This window comes from Apteryx rowi, unplaced genomic scaffold (genome assembly GCF_003343035.1).
Source record: "Apteryx rowi isolate R43461 unplaced genomic scaffold, aptRow1 scaffold_248, whole genome shotgun sequence".
Lineage (NCBI taxonomy): Eukaryota > Metazoa > Chordata > Aves > Apterygiformes > Apterygidae > Apteryx > Apteryx rowi.
In genome coordinates, this window is record NW_020448841.1 from 308,685 (window position 1) to 323,542 (window position 14,858).

Genomic DNA, 14,858 nt, shown 5'->3' on the forward strand with positions numbered 1-14,858 from the left:
CCAAGATGCTGATTTCTGTCATCAAATATGGTATAATGTTATAAAACTAATAATTTTACAAATTCCTATAAAACTAAGTAGTATGCAACAGATCATTCTGCACTTTGCTCTGAAGTTTTTCACTGCAGTGAAATCCCATCACTATATCACTGCCTGGGAAGTCAGTGGTCCATCCTCCTGCCAGAGCACCTGTCTCCTGCCCAGCATCCTCCAACACGGCTCTCAGGAAACTTGCAGCCAGCAGCCCTGGCAAAAATACCCACAACCCCACAGGCATGAAAAGGAAAAGGCATTTCTCCACATCCAGACCTACCAACGTGCCAATCCAGCTCCCAAAACAGGGTGCAGTGACAGTCACAGGTATTTATCTTTCAACAGTTTGATTCTCTTCCCTTTACTACTGGGAAAAATCTGTTATATAACCTCAGCTCATTTTGCAACATTAGTGCAGTGCCAAAACATCTTTTAGGCTAGTGGGGGGGGAAAAAAAAACAACCTCATTTTATTCTCACCAGGTCACATTTTCATGCAGTAACTAGATGCTTCCTGGCCAAGAACAGTAATTTATAGCCTGCAAAATGGAAACACTACTTGTAGTGCAGTTACAAATGACAGGTTGACAGCAGTTGCTGTTTGGGGCAAGAAATCAATTTTATAATTCACACTGAGCTGAACTGACTGCTGCAAAAGGGTCCATGTGTAGAAAAAATTTCCGCTCCTCAGGAAGCATGTTCTACTATGTGAGCCAATATAAAAACTAAGCTTGTCATTGACTGATTTCAAATCAGCAGCTTGGAAAAAGGTAAATATTTTTAAAAAGTGAGAAAGCTGAAGGATTTCATTAAGAACTAATGAGAGTACCTACAAGTTTAAAAAGAACGGTGTGTTCCTGTATGGTTTTTTTCCCCTTCTTGAAATTGGCCAGAAAAGCTTAAAAGTTCTTTTGCCCGATGCTGTCAAGAGAAGCTTACCAGGCAGGCAGTTTCCATTGCCTTAGCTAAAAGGTGTTAAACTGCAGTCCCCAAACACATAGTTTTTCCACTGAAAATTAATCTGATAGCAGTCAAGACTACTGAACAGTAGATCCTTTTTAATATTCTAGCATTAAGCCTTATGAAGCAAGTTTCTTGAACACTGGATCCAATTCTCATAGACTTTTGCTAAGCTTAAGAACAATATACGGTTGACAGAGATCAACTTGTGGGAGAAAAGCAGAACTCTGAGCACAGTTAAAAAGAACTCTGAGCACAGAATGCAGATTCACCTTTCTATAAGGACAAGCTTAGGAAGAAATGGGCTTCTGAAGTGAGACAGATTCACGCTACATTGAGGTGAGAAAAACGGAAGCAGCTGAGAGATGGCTCAACTAGCTACATTCACCTGGAATATACCTGGTTCAGGTAAAAAGTTCAGGTAAAACTTCTAAATACAGAGCACATCCTAGTCTGCATCACACACAAAACTGTCTGGGTCTCTCCTGCATTCCAGGTGCAAGACATCTCCTACAAGCTCCTGTAGGAGAGCCACATTTCTCACTGTTCCTCTAGTCCCCAAGGAGCCAAGACAGTGGGTTTGTTTTTGTTTGTTTTTGTTGTTTTTTTTTTGTTTTTGCTAATAACAGTTTTTTAATAAGAGTGAAAACAGGAGGAAGAGCTGAAGCAGAAGCACTGCTTCCCACTAAGTGGGTCCCAGCAGAGACTGAAGGAGCCTCTTATGGTATAGTTACATGCTATGCTCACAGCACTAAATGTGATCCTGCCAAATCTCAGATGAGAAGCAGTCTCCTACTCACATTTCTGCCTTGTTGTCTGGGAGCCTCATGCTTCTTCAATTGCAAACTTTAGTTAGAGGAAGTTTTAGAGCCAGCTGAATTAGATCCTTTTAGAAGCACAAGGACAAATTAGCCTCCAAGTTACCCAAGGAATGACAGGGAACAGTAGAGAGAATTAACAGTTTGGGGGAATTGTTAGATAACAATAAGACGCAGCCCTGCAACAAGAGCAGGCACTTATTTGGTCCTGCATCACATTCATCTAGCCAGAAGAGTCAAGTCTTTCCTATCTGAACCCTCGAATTCCCATAGTTCTCAAAACACTGGTGCTGTGACTGTTTTTGGATCCATTTTGCTCTTGACCCAAACCTTGTAAGATCGTGATCAATACTTTGTTTTTCATTAAACAAGGTATCAGATCTCTCTTTCAAAAGAAGTTTTAGTTGCTATTGCTGGGACCAGCTGCAAAGGAACAGAAAACTGCTCACTCTCTAAAATTAAGGCAAATGACTCAGGCTGGTTGGTTATCATCTGTTCTCATCTGTCTGAAATAGCAGAGGAGCAAATGGAAATACAAGATTTCCTGAAAGCTGCTGGAAGCATTTAGATTATGCTCCATTTTGCTGATTCTTATCCCACAGCAAGGAACTGAAAAAATACCCCACATCATAGAGATTAAAAAAAAAAAAAAAAGCCACAGCTGAAAGGCATTAATAATACTGGTGTAGGCCTGATGTCCAAGATAGTACAGTCTAAAGGTTATGACACTTCAAAAGATTTTATAATGTAATGGGCCAATATCTGCACGAAATGATCACCATGTTTGCTGCCTGAGACAGGAATTTCCATCCAGGCCCAGGGAGGGATATATTATAGTTACTTCTCTCCGATCCAGAGGTCCTCATTTCAGGTCAGCACTGGAAATTTGTATTGTAGTTGCTACTTGGGTTATATCTGTTCTGTGGCTGGGGAAAAAAAAACAAAAAAACAAAAAAAACACACACACTTTTTTCTTCAGAGATAAGTCTGTCATTAGATAACTTTGGTTATTTTCTTTATTTAACAAACTAAAAGCATCTTGATTTTCTGCAATATTCTGTACCATACAACTTCAAGGCCATAAATTATTTCAGGAGAAGGAATGAAGTAATGAGTCTGAATGGCTCTCAGACTGATGCTTGCTCTTGTAGCTCCTTGAACAGAACAGCTGAGAGCGCCAGACTTTCTTCCAGTGTAAAATGCAGTCAGTTGTACCGTATATTTTAAAGTGCCAAAAATAGAAAGCTGCTTTGTGGAGGATAAGGGTTTGCATCAGCTGCAACTAAAGAATTTATTACAGTTCATAAAATTGGCAGAAGTGATTTAATTTTCTTTTTTAGAACATGAGATTTTTTTAAGCAGTTCTCCTGTCATAAAGCTTTTCCCTACTCTATCTATTTAAAAAGTTGGTTAACATATTAGACTTTAAAAATTACTACCATAATGTATCTTTTTTTAATCATAGGGCAATTTAAAGAAGATCAACAACAGCTTTCCTTCCTCACAAAAAAAGTTAGAACTGTGACTCTGTGGAAGACACCCCTTTATGTGACTGAAAAAGACAGGGGAGAAAATAGCACAGGGGTGGATGTGGCAGTAGCCTCCTCGCTGTAATGGGGCTTTAAGGTGAAGGTGAACTTAGTGGAAAAGGATTAACTGTCAGTGTCTTCAGGTCACACTGCAAATATGTTGCACCTGGCAAAAAAAGGACACTAAGATTAGCAAAGGAAGAAACAGGGGTCTCAGAGTCCTGCAGCACTGCTTAAATCAAGTCTTCCGTGTGATGGTGGACCAACTTGTGCATCACAGGACTCTACTTATGCTCCTCAGCATTTTCACATGTTGCTCTGTGGGGAGCAATAACCAAATTTTAGCAGACATTGGAAGCCCAGAGATACCTGATACCACCATGATTCCCTACCCCAATCTCAAGTTAGTACTTGCTCCTGGGTGCCAGTGCATACCTGCAATGGAGTCCCTGCTTCGGAAAACAGGGAGGCTCACAACTAATTACCTCACTGATTTTGCAAAAAATCTAGCATGGTTCCTTTACTCCCAAGCTTTTCAGAGTTTCTTTCCACTTAATCAGATTAAAAGAACTGCCTTGTCAGATAAGCAGCACAGTCCTTTTGGCAAAACAGGAAGAAGCACCCAGGCAGATCTGTTGTTATCTAGCAAGCAAAGAGCAGTCTGGTTCTGAAGGTGCCTGAGAGAGGCACAAATGTTTGCAGGAAGAGTAAGAAGTCTTCTGTAGAACTGGAAGACAAAGGAAAGAATATTATGCTTCACCTTCCACTCAGCAGAGCATACAGAAAAATTATTTACTTTCAGGACACTGCTAATAAAACATTGGTGTTAAATTGTATTCTTTTCTTCCATGTCTTGCAAATCAAAATTCTGCTAGAGCCAAGTCGTGCATATGGTACTTTTTTGGTTTGAATTAGGGTATTCTTACTGTTTTGTTTGTTTGTTTTTGAAGTTTTACAGAACTTTACATGGTTGGTTTTCTCTTAATAGAGACCTAAAGTGTTGTCATTTAAACAAACATGCAGATGAAAAGGTCAAATTAACCCTCAGACAGATATCACTCATCCACAGTCTTGTCAGCCCTGAGCAGGTGGGTATTAGTATGGGTAGACTGTGAAGCTCCAACTTACCAGTCCAAGAGGCTGAGCACAAAAGCAGCATTTAATGATATAAACAATACTACACAATCAAATGTAACAAAAAATCTTCTGGGGGAAAGGGAGGCTGAGAAAGATCTTGATTTCCTTGTTGCCTAGAGCAAAAATTCAAACCTTAAACTAGTAAAACGAGGGTACACTTAACAAGACACAGACCTTTATAACTTGCAAGACTAGAAGCCTTCTGGGAGCAGAAGGGGAAGAGAACTGTTCTTCACCCAAAGGATTGCTGTGTCCAGGCTGGTAAGTCAGCCTTGTGGAGTATTGCCTGTGTTAATCCTAAAGGTCTATCTTTCCATATGCAGCAAAGATGACTATTTATCAAAACGTTCACTGAAACATGCTACCAACACAAACTACAATTAACAAAGAAATTTTAAAAACATAAGGGAAAAAATAATCAGCACAAGTTTTTTTTCAAGTAAATATCCAGACAGTGTGTATTGTACAGGATATTTAAATCTTTGTTTGCCCCAGTAAAACAGTTTGTTCTGCAAACTGCATGACAACTTCAGTGTGAAAAATCAGTCATGTGTGAAACACCAAAAGCATCAGGGAATTAAGGAAGCAACAGCAATAGCACAGCCATGCATATAAACACTGACAATTCTGGGGAAAAAAAATTCATGATTTAGAATTAATTGGGGTTTTTATTTTTCCTTTCTAGATTTAGCTGGATTGAAGGAAGACCTCTTGATCACTTCAGCAAGGGCTAGACGCAAAGAAAGTTATACTGTAAGTATCTAATCTAGGAAGTTACTACATTTGGTAAAGGAAGGAGTGGAGAAGGTATTGAAGAATTCCCTACAAATATTAGAAGTCCTCATTAAGAAAAAAACAAAAAAGAAAAAAACAAATGTAAGTGGAGCCTTAAGAAGCACATGTAACTTCTGAAAAATGTGTTTCTAAATTCTCTGCTTGCTTTACATTGGTCAGAGCTTTTAGCATTACTTAGTGATCTTTTCACAGCATACAAGCAGCAACGTGAACTCCCCCAACTTCTGCGGGCTTGGTTCTGTCATTAACAGAAGACATGAACAAGTCATTGAACTGATGTGCCTCAGGTTCCCTACATGCAGAAGTGTACTATTACTTACTTGGTGCTGCAATGACCAGTCATGAAAAGAAGAGAAATATTGAAATATTAATTCACAGTGGAGACACCTAACACCCTGCTCCATATTATCATGAGGAAACAAAAACTATGTTGTCTTCAGTATACACTGGGAAACAACCCACTTTACACCTCCATTTAACTTGATCTGATAGGTGTATGAGGTAACTTACCATCTGCCTGACTATAATAAATGAACACGGATGTACCAAAATTACAAATAAAACAGTAAGTTGCATCTTTCACCTCTGTCAGCTATACCTTGCATTTTTGTACAGGCTATCAAAGGCTACAATTCCAGAAAGAGACAAGGTGATATTAAACCTTACTAAGTTATTCCCTTCCTCCAAAGAAAGGGTGTGAGAACTTATGTTCCTTTGGATAAGAAACAGGACTGGCTAACAATACAATTCCTGGACAAGGAAGCTGAGCTATTCAATAGATTCGGTAGTTACATGGAAATGAGTGGACTTTTTGCAGAAATTCCCTCTGCATAAGTATAAGTGCTTTTACTGGCTACATAACATCCTAGTGGATTTAGTCATGCTCATATAAATTTTATTATTAAAATACTATATAACATCATTTGATTGACATTAACTGTTGGAACAGACAACACTAATGTTTTAAATTATGCTTTTTTTTTGCGGTTATCTCATACTGAGGATATGAGAAAAATAATACTGCAAGAAACCAAAAGAGTACCCTGAAAGCAAGGATTTCGTTGCTCAGTGTACTAGAAACGCATAACATTTCTTACAATCACAGCACTTTAAAAGGTAGAAATTATTCAGAAATTTGTCTGCCTTTCCAATTGTGTGTGCAGGGACAAAAGGCCCAGAAAAGCAGGTGCTATTTCAAAACACAGCTGAGGTCTGCAAAGCTTTCGGGGGACTTGGATGCTCAAATCCAATTAAAATTTCAACCAGAGGCAGCTTCAAAAGCTCCACTAAGCCAGCATCTGTACAAATAAAACTTTATGTTGAGCACACTGCTCACATTCTTTTTGCAAGCATGGCTGGACTGTGGTTAAAGCTTAATTCTCAGTATGGCTGCAGGTCAGTTTTTCTTGCCCACACACAAGAGTAGTCTTCAACACAGTCTCACTTGTCAGGTACAAACACTCATAGGTTTAAGTTTTAAAACTGTAAAATTAAAAAATAGCATAAATAATATTCTCTGCAGAAAACTAAGCATGGTTTGGTGTTTCATACAGTATCAGGCATCCAGATGCATCATGCTACACATTTTCTTAACTACAGTTCTACAGCACAAATCAGCACTTTTAGGCACATTTTCAGTTTCAATAGGGGCTCCCTGTCAAGGTTCAGAAAAATGCATTCCCTTTCACACATGCATGCACACCTTTCCCTGGAAACTTGAAATAAGCAGAGCAGATATACAATATTCTACCACAGAAGTGGTACATTCTAGGGAAGACTTGGGATTTCCGCATCAAAGAAACCAAGCGTCAGCAGCAATGTTTCACTATAAAAGCAGCACACATAGTTAATTCAGATTTTTATCTCATTCTGTTAATCATTCCAGTTTTACAACTGCCTGATATCCAATAACATGTTTACTGCACTTGACTGAAAGCTGCCATAAGCAAAAACAGAAAACAGAAGAAGGAAACCTAGAAACAAGATAAAACAAACAAGCAACAGGAAAACAAGATTTAAGAGTGTCACTGATACCCAAAAGCAAAAGTAACACCCAATCTTGATAATTCTTTTAGTTTGGGGCGGGGGAAAAGTTGTATTACCTGACGACTTCCTTGCTTGGAGGAGCAGCTGCTCGTACTCCTTGAAGGAGACAACATTTTCTGGGATGCACCAAGGCTTTTTTCTTCATTCATGATTCAAGACAATTCACATAAACTCAGTTAGAACACTGTTAAAAGGGCATTAGGCAAATGTATCGGAAGACTCCTGAGAGAAATGCAGGACACATCCTTTACCCAACACATGATCTTCATCTCATGGAAATTCCTGAAAGGGAAGAGGGGGAAAAAAAAAAAAAAAAAAGATTAATCGAACACAGTCTCTCTTACTGTCATCTTGCAACATGAATCAAGAAATCATAATAAAGCCTTTGGTAATATAAACTGACTGCATTACTGTACACCATTAGAAATTAATTCAACAAATGCTTTAGGATAATTTTCACGCATTAAATAGGAACAACAACTACTTTGGGTTCTAAATGCACGCTTTAATCATCATTACTTATGCAGAACACAATGGAAGCACAATATCAAACATCTTTTTAAATATTTAAACCCATAGTCAAAAAAATTAATAAAGATGCACAGAATATGATTAATATCTATATGGAAAGGGCTGAAGCATTCTCAAAATCAGGAAAAAGCATCTAAAAATGTCTCGCCAAAAATATAAACCAAAAAATTTCTGTTAGATACTTCTTTTCCCAGTTCCTTAATAATGTAAGCAAGTATGTGTGGCATCAGGATGAAAGGAAAAAAACCCCAAGAGATAGGCTAAAGTAAAGATCATGCAAACTCAGCTACCTAGAGCTCTGCACAACTAATCCTACCTGGAATCAGAAATGTGTAACTACTGTCACATTCGTTTCCTAAGTCAGTGACTGGAAGAATAATTAATAGTTTGTTTAATAACAGTGGTGGTTGCAGCATGTGCAAATAAAAGCTATGCCAGTAACTTCAAATAATGGATTTCCAGTGTGGGCAAGAGTTGCCATGGTAACTGATCTTTTTTTTTTTTAAACCCAAACAGAGGACATAACAAAAGGGTGATGCTTTCCAAAACTCTGGGGAAGAGCACGTGGGCCTTTGCAAGTTGTATATCGCTTTAGATTTTACTGTTCGGGGCAAGGAATTTGCACATTAGGAAGAGTGAAAGAACCACCAACTAGGAAGGTACGGAAGTTTCCACGAAGAGGAGGGAATCCCATTTCTGACATAAGGAGGCATCACTTCAGAGTCTGCTTGCTTGCTTGTTTACTTAGACTCACATTCATGTACCGCACTGAACCAGGCGCACTCGATATTGAAGAGCATTCATTTTTTCCTTGAAGAGGCTCAAAAATCTATTCCAAGAGAAGCAGCATTTTAAGGTCCCCAGTGAAATTCTTTGGGTATATTTTAAGAATTCAACTTTCCCTTTATAAAAAGGCAGATGCTATATTTAAGATGAAGACAACAGCATGCCACAAAAACATCTCTCCCTACTGCTATAGTTTGCAAATTTATGCTAAACAATAGTGACGAGACAGTCCCAGTCTCCAAAAGTCATGCGAGAAAGAAAGCTCTGCTAAGACTATTCACTGGTGAGTCACTTTGGCAGTTATTTCCAGTAACCATCAGATACAAAGTCAACAAATACAATACAAGAACTTGAAAACAAAACAGCACAGTGATGTGCTAACAAGAGCTGAATTGAGCCTTGTGCACAGGTTTTACGCTTAGAGTACTATTGAAATTAGGAGTAGTGCATGTTAGAGAAGCTATATTCTCTTCCTATCTGGAAGACAAAGTTTTCCACATGGCATTTCGCTAAGGACCATCACTCTAAAAGGATTTGTTTTAGCTCACTTTATGCAGGTTTTAAGCTGCTCACTAAGCATAAAACATGACTTTCCTGATGAGGTTCAAGCTGAATTTAGTAAAACAGTTTAATGGTAGTATCTCTATTTACAAGCAGAGATCAAATATTCAGGACAGGAATGTAAAGATGTTTTGGACAAACTCACAGTTCAGATAACCCCTTGAAAGCACCATGCAGCAAGTGTTTTACTAATGCACACTGTTTACTCAGTAGGCAACACTCTTCTTTACCGCTCAGTGTTCAAAATGAGCAATATATCACTTTGTTTCCATTGTTGATTATCTAGCATTTTGGCAAAGATTAGCAAACTTCGTGATGAGAAACAGGCAGCTAATTTGCAGCTAAATGCGCTGAGAGTTATCGTTGTCAGGACCTTGTGAGTAGATGCCCAGGGCACGCTGATATCAATTATATGGCCCCCCTTTGCCCATTTCAAATACTCAGCAAAATGGAGGCGACGTCCTGGAAGTTTCAGATAACTGAAAAAAATAGGCGTCACTGATTTCAATACAAAAAGGAGCCATGCAATCAGAAGAATATTTCTATCATCATTTTTTCAGCGTGGAGTCTAAATAAAATTAAGAGGCGGGCACAATAGCATTTCAGCATAGATCAGAAGTGCACTTCACTTGCAAATCTCCTGATCACCCCCCAAAATTACCGCCTTATGGTGTGCACTGCAGAACAGCCTTAGAGCATGGAAACCAAATCCCGTTTGGACAAAATGAAACCAGCAGACACGCTCCAGGAGTGCATCTAGTGCTTACAGCATTCAGTTTGCATCCCAAACCTATAAACAGCACTTATCTCTATTTGTCATCTGCTACTAAGAGCTTTATCTTTCTACATCGATTAAAGCAAATGTAAACATATGACAACATGTACAACAGGAAGACCTATTAAAAAAAAAGTAGCATCTTGAGTTATCCTCAAAACTTTAAGATAGCACTAGTTTAAGGCAGTTCCTCAATATCAAAATTGATCTCTTGCAACTCTCAAAACAATAAGCTTGCAGCAAAATGTAAGTGTTCCCACAGTTCACAAAAGAGGAAAGGCAGACATTTAGAAAAATCTGGAAAACTGCAGTATGCAGTCAACATTAGGCAATTATTTTTGCTATGGCTCCAGAAGAAAAATAAAGACTGAACAGCTGTTTCAGAGCTGTTTCTGCAGTGAAAGAGCACTGTAAAGAGCATTTAAGCAGCAAGACCGGAAGCATGTATCTTATTTTGTAGCTGTAGTCAATTAAAGTCTTGCGGATAAAACAACAGCAACAACAGAAGCCTGAAGAAAGTCATGTGGGCACAGCAAGGGCATGACAGAGAAATTCAAATCAGACTTGCAAACGACCTCGACTTTCACTGAATTAAAAAGAATAAACCATGCTAAAACCTTTCCTCTCTAGTAATTATTAAAAAACTAAGTTACATTCACTCACATCCACCTGGATCAACAAAACAGTATTATTTTCCAACTAATGCTTTCATGGCTTTCTCCATTATATTTCGAATTGTTGGCTTTGATCTATCCAACAGTCTCATCTGGCTCAGCAAGAGAGTTATTTATAGACTACAAGTATGCCACATACAACTGCTGAAGATGTCTTTTCAAAAAAGTTAACTGCAGTTCCAAAATTACCATAAGATTCATGCTACCGAAGGACATAAAACAAATACTGTACTATTTCTGAGTATGCACTTTACAGGAAAAAAAAAAAGGAAATAATTATATAAAATTAAGTTATTAAAATGAGTTTTGAAAGCAAGAGTTCTTAACAAATTAAGAAAATTAGCAATAATGGGAAGTATTTCAGAAAGAACATCAAACAGATGCTGTCTCTAGATACTGTCCAAATCACAACCTCTGTTGAGCACATATGGTCATTATATAGGGGTACAGGTTCACGAATGGCTCTGAAATACTCTTATGACGCAAACAGTTACTTCCATCTAGCCCACTTCTTTAAGGAGGATATTGATGTAATTAAATCGCACTACTTCACTGACCCAAGAGAGGAAAAGTTCAAACAGGGAGCAACGAAGAAGGGGGCAACAAATCAAGCAAGATGTCAAAGAAAAACATGCTTCAATGTCAAGTCTGCTCAGCCTCTTCTGAAACAATGCAAGTGTCTGTTGTTTCACTAACCCTTGGAGTGAATGATGCAGTTCCTTATATTAGTAAGATCTTGTATAAATTTAGAAATAAGTCAGTATGAATCCTGAAATATAAGTACACATAAAAATACCACCTTTCCTCACGTCCACCATAGACATTGACTCTAACATTGCATGTGACACGATTAATTTTAAATGTGTAATCTTGACACTTTTTTCCCCCCTCCTCTCAGGGAGGAAAAGCAGTAATGGCTGTATTATTACTGTAAGCAGTTAGCTCTCATACCACCCTTTAAATCCAACTTTATAGACAGGCTAGACAGGCCTTTAGCACAAGGCACCCAAATGAGCGAGGTCTCAGGGGCGCCCTTCCCAGCTCCTAGCACAATTTGCACACAGAATTCAAGTGCGAAGCCACAAGCCCTGGGACCACAGGCACCAGTTTGTAACCCACTAAGAGAGGATTCCGCAGTCTCCCTATGAAGAAGATGGAGGAGAAAGTGAGAGCTACGGAGCTGTGATCAGATCCTATCCTGGGAGCATATACACTTCACACAGCAGGGCTGATGAGGTTGACAGCCCTTACTGTGTTCAGTTAACAGACAGGCAGCAGGACTATTTGCAATGGAAACAGTATATATCTAGAGAAGGACTTACAAGTCACAAAAAAAACTAAAGGATGATCAGGCAATGGAATAGAGAGAAAGGCTTGTTGTTTTCAACAAGCAAAGTCATAGGCACATGGTATCATTTCACAGTCTATACTAAAAACTTTGGAAAGGACCACCTGTTACAGTTGGTTAATGATAATGTCCCAGGGATGGTATGAGTAGAAACATTACCATCAAGGCTTTGGCACGAGCTTGGCTGCCTTTCATTCTTCTGTTATCTGTTACTATTTAAAGCTTTGTTTAGTTCATTAAAACAAAGATATTCCATTATGCCCCAAGCTTCTCCTTTTTAAAACAGCTCTCATTATTGCTAAAATGTTACTGAAATACAATGAGTGTTTTTCTACATTCAATTTTGATAGGCACTATTTAAGTTCTGGTAGTCAGTGCCTTCTTGTGGCAATATCTGTCTGTTTGCCAGCAGGTAGTAATTCAAGATCTGAAGACAGCACTGTCTGTACACCAAGAAAAAGACATCACTCTCCTGTCAAGTCACTGAATCCAATATAATTTTGTATCAGACTGTCTTGTTTGTGAGGTGATAAGCTATGTAACGTTGTAAACTGCATTAAGCTACCAAGGTTGACATCAAGCATTATATTTTATTAAACGAACTGACATAGCTGTGGAGAAACAAAACCAAAATCAATCATATGTGGTTTTAGGTATTGCAGCAAATAGGACTATCTGAAGAAGAGTTTCTGTGACCCAGGTATGATCCTTACCACAGTCTGAAGAGAAACATCACAGGGTATGTATGAACAGCAAACAGTTTCTCTTCTTTCAGCTCTTGTGGAAAGTTAGACATACTTATTAAAGAGTGGCAGGATCCAACAAGCCTGTTTTGTCCCCTCTGATGTGGTGTTTTAGCTTTCACACTTCAGTATCATTTACTTTTTCAAGGTTTTGAAAAAGGTACCTCTTCTTTTCAAGGTACACTGAAACTCTGTTGCATCTGTGTAGTGTATGTCACTCAAAATTTGTTAAAAAAAAAAAAAAAAGTCACACACTTCCTTCTGAGGATATTTAAAGTTTCTCCTTTATAAGCAGGCTTATTAACTCAAAATTTAAATCCCATTAACTTTAATGACCATGGTAACAAGATTCAATTCTTCTTAGGACACACACAAATTCGTGTAAACATTTCACAATGTGTAATGACCACGAGTTACAAGAATTTCTGATTTCTTCTAGACCAACTTACTATATTTTTAGAGGCTTCAGCCTCTTAAGTCTATTTCAATACGCCTTTTCCAGTGTTATGACATTAATGTTTATAAACAAATTGCTGCAGCCAGACCTACAGCTGTCTTTTAAAGATCATGTAAAGACCAACTATATTTTCATATTAAGATAGCCTGAAACTTAAGAGGTGCATAGTCCAGTACTCTGACCAAACAGCAGACAGTTGTAAGCCCAGTGTTAACCCTCTCTAACATTTTCTTAGGCTAGGGGCCACTAACTCACCTATATTGTTTCTGAACATGCAATACGTGAACAAACTTTGACACTTCAGAGAAGTGGAAACGATTAATATTTATGAAGTATACTGAGGATAATTAGTACCACATTAAGTAAGTGCTAAGTATTTTTGTTATTAATGTGAAAAGGTAAGAGTTCATTAACTCTGATCTTTCAATGGAAGGAAATTGGCAAATATAAAGAAAACCACATTTCTGTGTACAGAGTGTTCATTTTAATAAAAAAGTTAAAGATGTTCACAAGACAACATATCCAAAACATCTCTAGGATGTCCTCACTGCTTGTAATTAAGGCAGACATACTATTCTGAGATGCTCCATCTCCTCTAGAAGTCATCCAGACAGATTTCATTAAAAAACAACACAACTTTGCGAATTAATTCCGATCTTTTTGGTTCAGTTGCACTAGACTACAGATCTCTTAACCAAAAATAAAAACACAGCACCAAGTGGCCTCACTGCTCTACTGAAGCACACACATCCTCTACTAATACTTGAGTTCCTGACTCAGCAGGCTGGCTAGAAAGAAGAAAATACAGATATTTTTTCTTGCAGCTATTAGCTCAGGCTCTGTGTAGGAAACACTGGCTCAACATAGCAAATTGCAAGTATTCTTGGATAGTGTATAAGGATGAATACACATTGCAAATATCTTCTCAAATTAAATGCAACTAATTTGCTGGATTCTTTTCCTTCAATAACTGACTTAAATGTATATACACCATGAAGTTAAGATCCTTTGAAATTTCAGAACTGACTGTTGCCTAGCCAATGCTTTTTATGACAGTGAAGCAGACTGACATCAAAACACACCCATTCTGATCAGGGAAAGTGTTTAGGACCACTCAACCACCTCTACAATTGCCCACAAGATAAAAAGCCAGCAAAGAGAAAGAGCTATGAATGACCTCATGCTTAAGTCATTTACATTTAAGTGTCTAAAAGAAAACACAAACACACAAATAATTAAGAAAACATCCAAAACCCAACTTGCACATGAAGATGTGGGCTGAAGCACTCTCATATCTGAAAGAGTTCATTTTACTAGCAATCATGAAAATTTGGCAGGGTGTGTGAATTCCTGAAATACCACTTTTGTGGAAGCCTTCTTCACTGAAATAGCAGCCACTGTACACAATGCATAGGGAGTAAACATTAAAGCAACTTAGCTGCCTGGTTAGACACAAAAGTAGTAAACATAAATGTCAAACTACTATTTTATGAGTTAAGTCCATAGGCTCCTGAAACCTCCATGTTTTTGGCTTAAATGGTGGGGGATATTATGAGTTTCTCAGACTCCTATTTTATTATAAACATAAGGATTTTCAATACATCATATGATATATAAGTAAGTATGCACACTGATTCCATCTTTTTCTCATGATGATAACCCCTTC

General features: G+C 38.1%; 1 protein-coding gene across 5 annotated transcripts in view; it reads right to left on the reverse strand.

Annotated features, from left to right (window-relative positions):
• The window catches only part of OSBPL3 (oxysterol binding protein like 3), a 76,936-nt gene that overhangs the window by 44,481 nt on the left and 17,597 nt on the right, over positions 1-14,858 (reverse strand). For 4 of the 5 annotated variants that reach the window (XM_026066802.1, XM_026066800.1, XM_026066801.1 and 1 more), the window contains exon 2: positions 7,374-7,599. In XM_026066802.1, coding sequence (XP_025922587.1) covers positions 7,374-7,466 — 93 coding nt within the window. In that variant the 5' untranslated portion in view covers positions 7,467-7,599. Of the gene's footprint in view, positions 1-1,792; positions 1,807-7,373; positions 7,600-14,858 lie in introns of those variants that run through there. The other variant, XM_026066803.1, reaches the window with a different exon arrangement.